This window comes from Terrapene carolina, unplaced genomic scaffold (assembly GCF_002925995.2).
Source record: "Terrapene carolina triunguis isolate 2854851 unplaced genomic scaffold, T_m_triunguis-2.0 Scaffold23, whole genome shotgun sequence".
Taxonomy (NCBI): domain Eukaryota; kingdom Metazoa; phylum Chordata; order Testudines; family Emydidae; genus Terrapene; species Terrapene triunguis.
The window spans coordinates 4,713,171-4,727,775 of NW_020664374.1; the positions used below are offsets into that span (position 1 = coordinate 4,713,171).

Sequence of the window (14,605 nt, forward strand, 5' to 3'; positions counted from 1 at the left end):
GCAGACATGCTGCATAGGAAGAGTTCAGGAACCCTGCATGACAGGTGCCTTCCTCAGCTGCAGAGCTTCTAAGGAGAGAAGTCTCACTTGCAAATCTGCTTCCTTTGAATTTTAACAGCACTTCAGCTGCAGACCACTGCTCAGAACTCCCCTGAGACCAAGCTCTGCCTGACAAGAGACCTTCCCCACACCGACCCTGAGCTGCTGTTGTTTCTGCAGCATAACACCAAGGGAGGGGGAATTTAGGATATGACTACACTGCAATTAAAAATCCACAGCTGGCCTGTTACTCAGGCTACGGGGCTCAGGCTAAAGGGCAGTTTAAATGTGGTGGTGATGTTCAGGCTCAGGCTGCAGCCCACGCTCTGGGACCATCCAACCTCACAGGGTCCTGGAGTCTGGGCTGCAACCTGAGCCGGAATGTCTATACCACAATTAAATAGCCCCTTAGCCTGAGCACAGTGAACCTGAATCAGTTGGCATAGGCCAGTCCCAGGGGTCTAACTGCAGTGTAGACATACCCTTAGAGCCAATCCATGAGCAGCATGGGTTTGGGTTTGGGTTTGGGTTAGGCTGTACTAGACCAGTCTCTGAAACCAGAAAGGTTTGGAGCAGTAGGCTGCTGCTGGTGGGTTCTCTTCTTTGCTGGGTCTTGCCACATAAATGAGGTATAATACATTGCATAGTAAAATGGGCCTTGTCTATAAATGGCCTGTCAAAGCAGTGTCAGTGAAAAAGGAGCATAAACTTTATGCTTTCAGACTGAATATGCCAGTCAAGTAAATACTGATAAGGAGGAAATAAAATTTGCATGACCAGATTAAACCTTGTCTGCATGTCTTTTGGCTTTTCCCCATTACAGATGCTAATCACCAGTCTTTGCTTACTCCTAAGTCAAGGGATGTGAATCATTTTAGGCTCAGCTATTCCTCTGCCCCTCACAAACGTGGTGTTTATTTTATTGCTGTCAATTATTTATTTTAGAAATGCTGAACTGGGAAACAGGTTTTAGAAAATGTTCCAGAAACACATTCCAAGGGAATGCAGGTACCTGGCACCAGGGGCAGCTCTATGTTTTTTGCCGCCCCAAGCACGGCAGGCAGGTAGCTTTCGGCGGCGCGCCTGCAGGCGGTCCGCTGGTCATGTGGATTCGGCGGCGCGCCTGCGGGAGGTCCGCCAGTGCCGCACCATTGGCGTCCCCGCCACCGAATTGCCGCCGAAGCCGTGGGACCGGCGGACCTCTGGCAGGTGCGCCGCTGAAAGCCACCTGCCTGCCGCCCTCACAGTGACCGGCAGGCCACCCCCTGCGGCTTGCTGCCCCAGGCACGCGCTTGCTGCACTGGTGCCTGGAGCCGCCCCTGCCTGGCACTGACACATTTCTTGTGTTCCTAATTTATAGTAATTTATGTCCCATAATGCATTGTTCTTGGCAAGTTAAGAGATGTGCCTTTTTCCATGCACGTTGAGCCTTCCTGAGTGCCTGGTTTGTTTCCAGAATAAGTTGTGGCAATATATTGCCTGGTGTACTTTTCTGTATCTCTTGACAGTCTATGTTTTAAAATAGAACAACTTCTAAAATCTCTGGATGATGATTCGGTGCAATGACTAATATAATCTGTTCCAGATCAAATACATTTTTAATTATTTGGCGCGTGTTCTCTGGATGTTATTGGCACATCTTGTTCTGAAAAGGTGTTGACCATTTCACTGAATATATCAGGCATGCATTTGCAGAGCTTCTTCTGTATCTTTTGTCGAAACTCTTTGGAACCAAAAAAATAAACAAGTGGATCGAAGCAGCAATTAAGGCTATTCAAAGCCAGAGACAGCTTATATTCCACATAAGCAGTCTTATTTTGGGTAGTATAGACGAAATGGATGATTGATATCACAATATTGGGCACGTAACATACTACAAAGACTATAAGCAACACTATTATCAAATACATTGTCTGCTTCTTAATTTCCCTTAGTTGTGTGGGAGGGGAATTGAGAAGAGTCCGAATGACTAAGGTGTAGCAGAATGCCATTATTAGCAAAGGTAGGAGAAAGCACAGAAGAACTTGAGAGCCAAAATAGGCGATGAAATGATTTCTTGAAGGAAACATAGCTTTGGGCAATATATCAAAACAAGTGGTTATCTGCAGCTCCTCTACCTGGAAGGTTAGCTCTGTCTTCATGAGTGGGAAGTGCAGCAGTAAAACAAATATCCAAATGATGATGCATGTGAGGAGAGCTGTTCTAATGGGTCTCATGGTCCTGTGCGTCAGCGGGTGAACAATTCCCAGGTAGCGCTCTATGCAGATGCTCGTCATGGTTAAAACAGAACAGTGCATGTTTGCATAGAATAGCACAGTTATGATGCGGCACAGAACCTGTCCAAAGGGCCAGTCATTTCCCCGTAAGTGGTAGACAACTTGAAAAGGGAGGAGCATGCTGTAGAGCAAGTCCGTGATTGTCAGGTTAATTGAAAACACAATGGTGGGAGTCCAAGGCCTTGAGTGGCGGCAAAGGAACCACAAAGAGATAGAGTTGAGGGGAATGCTGATGGTGAAGATGAACAAGTAGAGGGCAGGCAAAGTGGTCTGCAGCATTTGGTTCTTAAGCATCTCTATGGTGCTGTTTGGCAGTTTTCCCATTATAGTGAGATAGATTCAGTGGTTTCTTCTGGGCTGGGACAAATGGAAAAGCTTCAGGTACCTTTTCCCACAAAAGAAGAATCTTGAGATGGTAGAGATTAGACCTGGTTAAAAAATGTATGTTTTGGTAAATTTTTTTTTAAGAGCAAGTTAATCTAACACATGATAAAACTCTTAGCTTGTTCATTCCCACCACATTAAATCATATTCACTCTGCCCTTTGGACCAAAGAATAGTTTTTAGCTTTTTTCTAAAGTGCGTAATGAGTTTTGTTTATAGTTGCAATAGCAAGATGCAAGATCCAACCACCTGAGCATACATGACCAAGAATGGATGCTGTATCTTAAATAGGCTTAAAGCTTTTTCCTCCAAAGATGTTTTAGTATGCCCATTCGTGATCCATTTATTATCTTCTCCACCTCCTCCTCCTTCTCCACTCCACCTCTCCCCTTCCCTTTATTCAGGTCCTTTCAATTGGGTTAATAGTTAACATTTTTAGAGGGAGGTGTGACAGTGGCAGACAAGGTGCTAGCTCAGGGGTCGGCAACCTCTGGCATGCGGCTTACCAGGGTAAACACCCTGGTGGGCCGGGCCAGTTTGTTTACCTGCCGCGTCCGCAGGTTCGGCCGATCGCGGCTCCCACTGGCCGCGGTTCGCCATCCCAGGCCAATGGGGGCTGCTGGAAGTGGCACGGGCCGAGGGATGTGCTGGCTGCCCTTCCCGCAGCCCCCATTGGCCTGGAGCGGCGAACCGCGGCCAGTGGGAGCCGCGATCGGCCGAACCTGTGGAAGTGGCAGGTAAACAAAGTGGCCCGGCCCGCCAGGGGGCTTACCCTGGCGAGCCACGTGCCAGAGGTTGCCAATCCCTGTGCTAGCTCATGCCAAGGCCCAGGGCCTCGCTGACCACTGACAAATGAATAGCTGGAAACCAGTCTGGCTCACCTGTGGGTTAGTTAAAGTAGATATTAGTATTATAAGAATGTGTTTAGTGTTTAGAGCAGGGATCGGCAACCTTTGGCATGCGGCCCGTCAGGGAAATCTGCTGGCAGGCTGGGACGGTTTGTTTACCTGCAGCGTCCGCAGATTTGGCCGATTGCAGCTCCCACTGGCCGTGGTTCACTATTCCAGGCCAATGGGGGCTGCGGGAAGCAGCGGCCAGCACATCCCTTGGCCCGTGCCGCTTCCCGCAGCTCCCATTGGCCTGGAGTGGTGAACTGAGGCAAGTGGGAGCTGCGGATGCTGCAGGTAAACAAACCGGCCTGGCCCGCCAGCAGATTTCCCCGATGGGCCGCGTGCCAAAGGTTGCCGATCCCTGGTTTACAGTTATGGAATGCTTCTAGGATGCTGCGTTTATTAATCCTACTTATAATATCTGTGTCCCATAGTATAAAGTAAAATTTGCCCTGTTCTTGTAGAAACATGAATGCGGGCGTGATCCAGAGAGGTGGTATGTATCCTCAACTCATATTGAAGTCAATGGATTTGAAACTGCTCAGCACCTTGCAGGGTCAGGCCCCTCTGTAGCCTCTCTGCCTAGTGGTAACATATTCTAGAGCCTTGTAGGTCAACTTCCGGTTGGAAAACAAATCAGTGACATATATTCTTAGTACAGCTTATTTATTTAACACTAGCTACACCTGTCTTGGAATGGAGGTGGACAAACAGCATGCAGATAATCTCCTCTTTTAGGAATCTTAGGACAAAAACCAATTCCTTGTTTCCAGGGAGCAACTGTGCCTCAAGAATTGACCCTGATTAGAGAGATTAAGGGAGAAAGAAAATTTCCTTGCCATTCACCACAGATCCCGCATAAAGAAACTACATCTCTAAAGTAACACAATAAAAACATTTCTTCAAAGACTGAACCATGCTAATATATCTGTCTCATTGACCTGGAAGGGACCTTGAAAGGTCACTGAGTCCAGCCTCCTGCTTTCACTAACAGAACCAAGTATTGATTTTTGCCCCAGATGGCCCCCTCAAGGATTGAACTCACAATGCTGGGTTTAGCAAGCCAATGCTCAAACCACTGAGCTATCCCTCCCCCTCCAATGTATAATTATATAACAGAATTATATAACATGCTCCAATGTTATATAAAATAATTTGTGAGGTTGTGTAACAGCACCACCTGGTGATTTTTGCAATACTAAACTGGATCTCAGATATCTTTTTAGTAAATATAGAGTTTTGAGCAATTAACAGCTTCTAAAGGCTGTTGCAATTGTCATGTGACTCCTATGCAATTATCCTCAAATGTTGTAGACCAGGCTTCAGCGTTCAAATGACAATATGATTAATTAATAATTCTGCTCCTACTAAAGTCAGTGGAAGCAGGAACAGGTATTGTATATAGAACTCTTGATATTTTGGAATCTGGGAACAGACTGACTGAAAGTTATAGTGCTTAATATATCCTTAATAAAATGCATGAATGAGTGAGCAAATGAATGTCAAAAGATTTGGGAAAAGATCCTCTGTGAGTGTATATTATTATAGCTCCAGTGAAATCATTGAAGCGTTGACAGTTTACATCAGATGAGGATTTTCCTTTGGTTCTTTTTGAGTCCTGTTCTTCTTCCAAATGACATGGATTGAATTAGAACAGAACAGAGCACATTGATGGAGGAACAACAAGGCTCAATACTACAAATCTGTTTTGTTGATTGACACCAACCAAATTATGTGCAATGCATCAAATGCAGGATCTTGGTGCTTATTGAATAAAAGTGACTAAGACAATATTGAATGAAAGTGGGACGGAATGAAAAAATACTGGTAGCCAAATATTATTAATAATAATGAATAATAAATGGATTTCTTCACAGGACCCCGAGTCAAGAGAAGATTCTGTACTTTTGATTTAGTCTAGGAAGTACTGCTTCCTAAATTGATGCCACTGAAGTCAGCCTATCAGTGTTTCAGTTAACCACTCTGTTGTTACCAGGAGGTGATTTTGGAATGGTATTTCTAAAAGTGATAACCTTGGCAATCATGATGTTCATGTTTGTATGTAGGTGAGGAGGCTTCTGAATTTCCTCATATTCTTAAGTATTTTACACCTAGCCTGGAGTATTTTTCTAAGTACACCCACATAAAATGTATTTTGTATTTTTCCTTGTTATGTTTACTCCATTGCTAAAATGACTTCTGAATTAACCACAGCTTCGTATAGCATTGTATCTTTCTCAATGCTACTCTGGTTAGGCAGCCTTCAATTCTGTCTTCTTTCCTAATGTTAACTACTACCGTTGTTTGAACAAGCCCAAAGCACTGAGGGCCACAAGCCCTCAGGAGACACTCAGTGAAATTAAAAGGTGGGAAATTGTAAACCAATACAAGGAATCCTTTTCCACACAAGATTCCAAAAGGGTTTGGACATTTATATAGTATAAAAATATTATCACACTTAATGTCAACACAGTTTTTGAAAGGGATATTAAGCCTAGTGCTTTAGGGCTTAAACCAGTCAATAACTATTAGATACCAGCATAAGACCTATGTGGGGAGCAGGTTATTCCACATCTGTCTTTTGTGGAGTTCCCATACCTTCCTCTGAGGCATCTAGTAGTAACCACTTTCTGAGACAGGTTGCTGGACTAGATGGATCTTAGGTCTGATCCAGTTTGGAAGTTCCTATGTTCTCTGAATAGTTGTATTACCCAGGAACAGACCAGGGACCATATTGTGACTCAGAGAGGAACAAGCTGGTTCATGGTTTCCCCTCTTCCCAGGGTGGGGAATCATTTGCATCAGCCCTGTATCTGGCACAGATTACTTTCCCCTTCATGCCAGCTCACTGTGCTGGCTAGAACATTGGGAGGGCAGAGTTCCTACCCCTGTCTGCCCGTTCCCCATGCACCAGCACAGGAGGGGGTGTTGTGGATAGCTGGATATAGGTAGCCCACATAGGGTTGCCACCTTTCTAATTGCTGGTAACTAGACCCCCGAGGCCCTGCCCCCTGCCTTGCCTCTTCCCCATCCCTGCTCCACCTCTTCCCTCGAGGCCCCACCCCTTCTCCGGCTCTTCCCACAGGCCTTGCCCCTTTTTCTGCCTCTTCCCCCAAGGCCCTGCCCCTGCTCTGTCTCTCCCCCCAAGGCTCTCCCCTCATCACTTGCTGCTCTCCCTCCCACCCCCCATTACTCGCTGGTGTCTCAAGGAGCTTGCCTGCAGGTACGAGGTGGCCCTGGCTAAGCAGAGGCTGGTGTAGGTTAATGACCTGACACCTTCCCTGGCCCCACCGTAACCAGACTTTTGGTTTGTGTGCCATTTTGGTTTGTGTGCCATTTTTGCCCAGACTTTCCCATTGAAAACTGGACACCTGGAACCCTAAATGGCACCTAGACACAGAAGCCAAAAACTGGACTGTCTGGGTAAAATCCAGACCCTAAGCCCACACAGAATGTGGAGGGGGTGTGACAGTTTCACACTTATTGTAATGCAATAAGCTGGGCAGGAACTTCTGACTTTAGAAAAATAAATCAAAAGTTAAAAGCTGACTTTTTAATTAATCCCACTTTGGAAGGAAATGGAAATGGTAAGATGTATGTGCTGTAGTTTTTTACTCACTGTGATGGTTTCTACTAAATTAAATAGATAGCATATGAACCAATATACAGATACAATGGCATACAAAAAATCACGTTTGCTAAAGCAGCAATTTCCCCTTCCCACTAATAACAGACCCATTAAGGGTTTGTGAACAAGCATTTTAACAAACATGAATTTTTAAAAATGAAGGCTAATACGTCACCGAATGTACCTTGTTCACTTATGTGGTGCCCCTAGCCTCTGTTTGCCAGAGGCTAGGAATGGGTGACAGGGGATGGATCACTTGAGGATTGCCTGTTCTGTTCATTCCCTCTGGGGCACCTGGCATTGGCCACTGTTGGAAGACAGGATACTGGGCTAGATGGACCTTTGGTCTGACCCAGTATGGCCGTTCTTATATTCTTACGTTGACAAGTGTAGTTCGGTTTTAATTCTTCATAATATATTAGCAAAGTTTCTGTGGATAAGTGTACAAGTAAGGAAGATTTAATAATATGCCCCCTCCTTATAGTACTATGCTCTTTATTATTTGTTGAGAAATAAAGTGAGACCATGGGATGTTTCTGGATTAGCAGAGCAAGAATTGCTACATTTCTAGTATATTGATGGTAAATACATAGTAGCTCTATCTAGTAACTTTTGTGGTTCCAATAACCACAGTGTCTGAGCACCTCACAAACATTTAATGGGGTGGATCCTCAGTCTACTTAGTTCACTTTGTTGCATTCTCTGCTGGCATAAATTTATACCTGGCAGAATTTGATTTTTAAAATAATTTTGATGGATAATACCAATGTTTATTTTTAGGCATTTTTTCTGTTTTTATTGATTTAAATGTTCACAGTTGCATGAAATTATGGAGGGAAGGGATGTCAGACAATTATTGAATGGCAGTAGACTTTCAGATTCAAAATGTTAAAGCTGTATAAACCATTAAAACACAAATTGTTTACGTGTCAAAATATACAAAATAATATACCTCAGTCAACAAATCACACCTGTTTTTACTATTCATTTGCTAGTCCATTTGTAACCAGCCTAATTCAGAAGTCTAAATCACTGTGAGTTTGACTCTATTAAGTTCTCACGTGACATTTTTCTTACTCTGTCTATCTGTAAATGTTGATTATTATTGAAGGAAATATTTTTCTTTGGATTGTGTGTGTACAGTGAAATTGATGTTTATGGACATTTACCAATACAAATCTAATCCTTCCAAGTCTGCATAAATTAAAGCTGCCCCCCTGCAGCTTTTCTTTAGAGCAAAATCGGTAAGCTGACTCAGGGAACTGCAACTGGCTCCCTATCATTCCCTTCCTTCACCCCCTCACTGCATTCAAGCTCTGTACAATGATGAATGCAGCCCTAACAAATAGATCCTCATAACACTGCTGTGATAATATTATCCCATTCTACAGATGAGAAAATGATGCACACAGGGGTTAAGAGTGGTGAGACTATGACTTGGACTACACGCTCATGTGGGGAGCAAGAGAGACTGCTCCTTAAGCCCCTACCTGCCCTACCCGGACTTTGAGTAAATGAGGTTACCCACCTGAACAAGGGAATGGAAATGTGTGATAATGGACAGATAATGGGTGATAATGTGTCTCCACACACATGCCTCCCCTCCACCTTTGGCCAGAGTCTAGGTATATCAAAGCAGCAGATTTACTACTGCTCCAAGGACAAGGGGGAATTTTACTTGGAAGTGTTCAGAGGTGTGTCTCCATGGGCTTGTCTTCATTGCAACATTTATCTCAAGGGATCTGCACTCAGGATTACCCCACGTCAGTTTGCCAAGCTCAAATGAGAGTGGTCACATGGCGAAACAGCATTTGAGCTCCACAGTGCATATGTTAGAGCAGATTTAAAATATGGGTCTGAAGTACTGTTGCCTATAGCAGTTTGTATTTCAGGAAGACTAGGGCACGGGGGCAATAAGATGGTGACAAGGTAGAACCATTCTGCAGCATTTTTACTGAGCATGGTTAGCTGAAGATAGCTAATCTCAACATTCAGAAATTCTGAGATAGATGTAAAAAATCATGAGATTAGCTTAAAAGTCATGAGATTTTTTTAAAATAATACATTTTGTGTTTTTACTTGCCTTGTGGGTTTTCAGCCTTTAGGGTTCATAGTTTCAACTATTCCTCCACAACTATGGGAGCTAGAAACTTTAAAAAATGAGAGGTGGAATTCTCTGAAAAATCATTTGACTCCAGGAGCTGTATCTTTAAGAAAACACCAAATATCACTAAACTTGCCATAAATGAATCACAATCATAAGCAATACTTTCTCTTTATGTGGTTCTGTTGGGCTTAAATCCATGGAGAAAAGCACTGGAATATGAAACCAATTCTAGTTATCATGGAGGAGAAACTTTAGTTAGCAGAATCAGCCATTTAAAACATAATAAGTAATAAGATGGCAGATCCTCAAACAGTTACACTGGCTGCAGAGTGAGTGCACTGAGGTGGTGCATGTTGTGTAAGAAACCTTCTTGGGAGGATGTCACTCTACAGAGGTAGCACAGAATTGTGGGCCACCAACTAACTTGTTTAAAATCAGCAGGAAGAGAAAAGAGGTCAGGAGTCCATTATATATAAAATTACATTAAAAACTGTGCTAAAAGAACATTGCGTTTGCAAAGTCAAACACTCAAATTTAGTAAATGCCATCATGCAAAAATTAGAACAACCAAATTAGTGTTTGGTGATTTTTCCATTCTTATCAATGGGTAGCTGCAATGCTGCATTTCTAAAACCAGGTGGTGCTATGAATGTAAGTATAGCATACCCGGCAAATACTACTAGCTTCTCCTGGTTGCAGAGAGAACCCATAACAAGCCAAAACCTCTCCTGATATAAGCCTAGTTCTGTTCTTTTTGTAGTAAAGGCAGAAGGAAGGAGGAAACCAGCTCTGCAGGGTGCATCCTCCAGTTTCTCTTTTGCTGCATTTCCCTTTGGAGCATTGTACTGTTTTTCAAGAAGGGCTTTTGAGATAATTAATATGTCTTTCTGTGTTAACCATTTAATAGCTTAATAAGCCCTTGAATATCTCTCGCACTTGCTCTCTCGCCCTCAGTGTTGAGATGGAAGTATTGTTTGCACTCCAGTACTGAATGGGTTACACCTATTGGAACAGTAGGTGGATGTGTTTTGGCAATGAAAGGATTACAAGTTTTGGCTAGCCCAGAGGTCGGCTACCTCTGGCACGCGGCTCGCCAGGGTAAGCAGTGCGGGCTGAGGGATGTGCTGGCCACGGCTTCCCTCCGCCCCCATTGGCCCAGAGCAGCGAACCGCGGCCAGTGGGAGCCGCGATCGGCCGAACCTGCAGAGGTGGCAGGTAAACAAACTGGTCCGGACCGTCAGGGTGCTTACCCTGGCGAGCCGCGTGCCAGAGGTTGCCGACCCCTGGGCTAGAGGATGAGGCGGATAGTTGCATGTACTGTAGGACAGAAAAGTTTACACCAGCTGGGTCATGAATGGGAAGGAGAGTGAGATGGGGCATGAACTCCGCCATTTTGTAATATCCCAGCACCTCCACTGCTAGTTTCCTTTTTGGGCCATGATTAATTGAAAAGAAGCTCATCTCTGCTCCTTTTCCTTCCAGGCTCTTTCCACTCGTCTGGTCACTCTACCAGTTTATCCTGAGCACTCAGCCTCTCTTCCTTCATTTTTGCTCTTGCTCGCCCTTCCCAAGCTGTCTGATGCCCAATGACTCTCTGCCCTGGGCAGTTAGAGCCCATCTGCATTTCTGTCCAGATGAGGGGTGTGTTTATGAGAACTTGCCAGTGGCTAGGGAACCCAGCAGCTTTTGGGAGCAGGACAAAGGTAAGAAGCAGAATGTTGGGGAGGATTCTCAACACCTAGGCATCTTTTTTTTTGGTGTGTGGGGGGGATATTTGTGAGGAACTTTCTGTCCTAGTGATGACTTTCAAGGATATCTGGGCAATGAAAAGGGCTAAATCAGCGGTTCTCAAACTGTGGGTCGAGACCCCAAATTGGATCGCAACCCCATTTTAATGGGTTCGCTAGGGCTGACTTAGACTTGCTGGGGCCCAGGGCTGAAGGCGGAACCCCACTGCTCGGGGCTGAAGCAGAATCCCCAGGGCTTCAGCCCTGAGTGGAAGGGCTCAGGTTACAGGCCCCCTGCCTGGGGCTGAAGCCTTTGGGTTTTGGTCCCCTGCCTGGGGTGCAGGGGCTCAGGCGGGCTCAGGCTTCGGTCCCCTGTCTTGGGGTCGTGTCGTAATTTTTGTTGTCAGAAGGGGGTCGCGGTGCAATGAAATTTGAGAACCCCTGGGCTAAATGAAATCAATGGACAATGGAATGAAACAAATGTAGAGTTTTCAGACCAAGGCATTTTTGAAGTGTTATGTTAAAAACTCAGACTGAGTAACTTTTAGATCTTCCAAAACAACGTGTGTACCTAATCTCTGGTTAGAGGAAGGTTAGACAAAAAACAAGGTTTGTTTTTTAGAAGTCAGGGGTGGATCAAGGGTAGGAAGTGCCTGTGATGAGGTGTATGTACCCTGCCTCTAGAAAGATCAGTAAAGGATTACTGGGTTTCCTTATACATGAGGGAAAAAAACTGCTTTGCAATGCAGGAAGTGTACAATTTGTCAGGCCTACAGGTTGGTGCTGACAATTCAGTCTTCAGTAGAAAGAGACCTTTAAAAAGAAATGTTTGGGGATATAGGATCCAGGGAGAAACATGCCAGCCTGAATTGAGAAGACTTCTGCCAAGGGCTGGTAGTGTCATGAATGACAGACTGGGCTGAATCTGCTTTGGACTCACAGGACTAATGGAGTGGTGCCTGCTGGAAATCCCCAGACATTTGTTTGCAGTTAACCTCTGCAGGGGCTGGGAAGGGAATCCTGTTTAATGACTAGAACTGTGGTCATGCCTTTGCTGTGTGAACTGTGCCAACAGTTGGACAGCGGAGAACCTGCTGGGTGCAACCCTCTGGTCAAAATTGGGCTTTTAATAGAAAAATAGTCATAGCCCTACCCATGGGTTTACTAAAATGGGTCAATAACAAAGCACTAGAAAATACACTGTAAGGAATAGCCGTGGAATAACCCTAGGAAACGGGCTAGATGGAACCCACATGTGATAGGGCTTTTGATATTTAATGTCCATGATTTTATGCTGATCCTATGTTCAAACCTTAACTCACTGCCTCAGTTCCCTTTAAGCGCACCAGCCTATCAAGGGCTGCGCAGGTGCTCAGGGCTGCGGTGGGGAGAGGTGCCTCTCCCGTGGTGCCAGCCTGGCCCAGAGCTGCTGCGGGGAGAGAGCGCAGGGGGGAGCCCAGGGGCAGCCTGCACCCCAAACCCCTCATCTCCAGCCCCATCCCAACCCTCTGCCCCAGCCCTGAGCCCCCTCCCACACCCTGAACCCCTGATCACCTGCCCCACGCCAGAGCCCTCACCCCCAACCAGAGCCCTCACCCCCCCGGCACCCCAACCCTCTGCCCCAGCCCTGAGCCCCCTCCCGCACTCCGAACCCCTCGGCTCCACCCCCACCACACATCACCTCCATATTGGTGCATGTAGCAAAATTCATTCTGCACATGCATGGGAAAAATTAGGGGAAACATTGCTCACTGCATGTGGGGAAATGCAGGGCAAAGAGTGTAATCGGTCTCCCTTTGCACGTGTTCCTTGTTGGCAAGAGCAGAGAGTGGTGGTTCTGCTTTGTACCACCTGATTCTGACATCAAGGAGTTAGGAAATTTCTTTTCTCTGTGTACATTGCCTGCGTAAGATAGTGAAAAGGGGGAACAAGTTTATTGCAAAATACCCTTTATTACAAGAACATCCTCCCCCCATCTCTTCATTGCACTACCTGCCCCCCCAAAACAGATTCATCCCCTCCTCTCCACCACCCTGTCAGCTACCTCCAGGGCCTGGAACCCCCTTCTAAAAGGAGGTGGGAAATCATCTTGGTATCCCCAACAGCAGGGCTGTTCCCTCCCACTTCTTGTCCTGAAAGGATCCCACTCCTACATCGACAGCATGAGTGGTTTGAAATGTGGAAGTAGGAGGGCCAACTAGCAGGGAATAAAAATTTAAAAAGCAATGTTTTTTCTTAAAATAAAAGCCCCCCATTATTCAAAACTTCCCACCATGTAAATGTGGAGCTAGGGATTAACACTACATTTTAATAACACACTTCTCAATCCTGATGAGAGAGGGGCTGCAGATAGGTTGGTGGAAACATCTTGAAGTTACGTTGCGGGTGTTGTCTCAATAATGATTAAACAGGTTTAAGTATGTCTCACATTAGAGGTTTGCAGCAGTTTGACTAGATCGATTTGAAATCAATTTTGTTAAATCAGTTCTACTTTTCTAGTATAGACAAGTCTCTCACACCAGTGTGAAGTGGATGTCACACATCACTACAGCACAATGGTAGCATTTACACCCCCTGTGTCAGATGTAAATAACTGAGTAAGATGTGAGGTGATGGAAAATCAGGTCCATTCACTTCCATACTGTGGTATGAGTCAAACCCCATCTCTTCAACCCACAGTTGAGGCTTTGTCTTCACTGACAAAGAGGTGTGGTTTCTCAACATAAAATCTGAGTGGAGACAAGGTGTGATGATTAGGGGAATTTATGTACAATTTACGAATTCAGGGTGATCCTGGGTACTCTGGAAATGTGTCTGTGTCCGACTACAAATTCCATTTTGAATATGAGACTTGGTTACCTTCTCTGCTGTCTTTTGTCTCCATATTGAGATAAAACCCACAGGAGGGGCCAGGATAAATTATTTCACCTGGCACAGAACTAACAGTACAGGGTTGTTAAATTTTGATGAATGTCCATTCAAATGGAGCCCCCCTGGATAAAGAGATGGCTATTGTCCAGGGCAAACCAGTTTTTCAAGTCTGAACTATTGGGGGATGGTAATTAAGCAAGAGAACATTTGGTGGGGGACTCTGATCGCCTGCCGGGGCTGATCTGTGAGTCACCTGACAAAGAGGTCAGGAGGTTATAAAAGAAAGGCTCTGTCACCAGCTATTTTAGAGACAGAAATACAGGGAGAAGTGACCAGAAAGATTGGATGTTCCAGAGGAGAAACCATGTGCAGGAAGGCAGAAGAGAGGAACAGAGGGGCATACTTTCATGTGCAGAAATCATGTGCAGGAGGTGGGATCCTGGAACCCTTAGAGGACTCTGACTTAAGCCCCAAGAATGCTCAAGAGCAGTAAAGAAAATGAGGCAGGGAAATGCCTACAGGTGTTATTGTTTTATCTGGATCTGTGTATTTTTTATGCTAGCCAATGTAAAAAGTGACTGGTTTGGAGGAGCCCTTACAAAACCTATGTGTCTGTTATGTGCTTCCACTATCAAGTGTCCCTGAAGAGGTGAACTGTAAACCCAGAGCACCCACAAGGTTAG

The 14,605-nt window shown here is 45.1% G+C and overlaps 1 protein-coding gene across 1 annotated transcript; it reads right to left on the reverse strand.

Annotated features, from left to right (window-relative positions):
* Positions 1-1,637: 1,637 nt before the first annotated feature.
* LOC112124514 (P2Y purinoceptor 8-like) lies at positions 1,638-2,639 on the reverse strand. Its single transcript, XM_024223002.2, has one exon. The coding sequence runs from the start codon at positions 2,637-2,639 to the stop codon at positions 1,638-1,640; it is 1,002 nt and encodes a 333-aa protein (XP_024078770.2).
* Between the last annotated feature and the right edge of the window lie 11,966 nt (positions 2,640-14,605).

What these genes read in the sequence shown, in the direction of transcription:
- LOC112124514 (XM_024223002.2), bottom strand. Translation starts at nt 2,639, where the DNA reads ATGGGAAAACTGCCAAACAGCACCATAGAGATGCTTAAGAACCAAATG.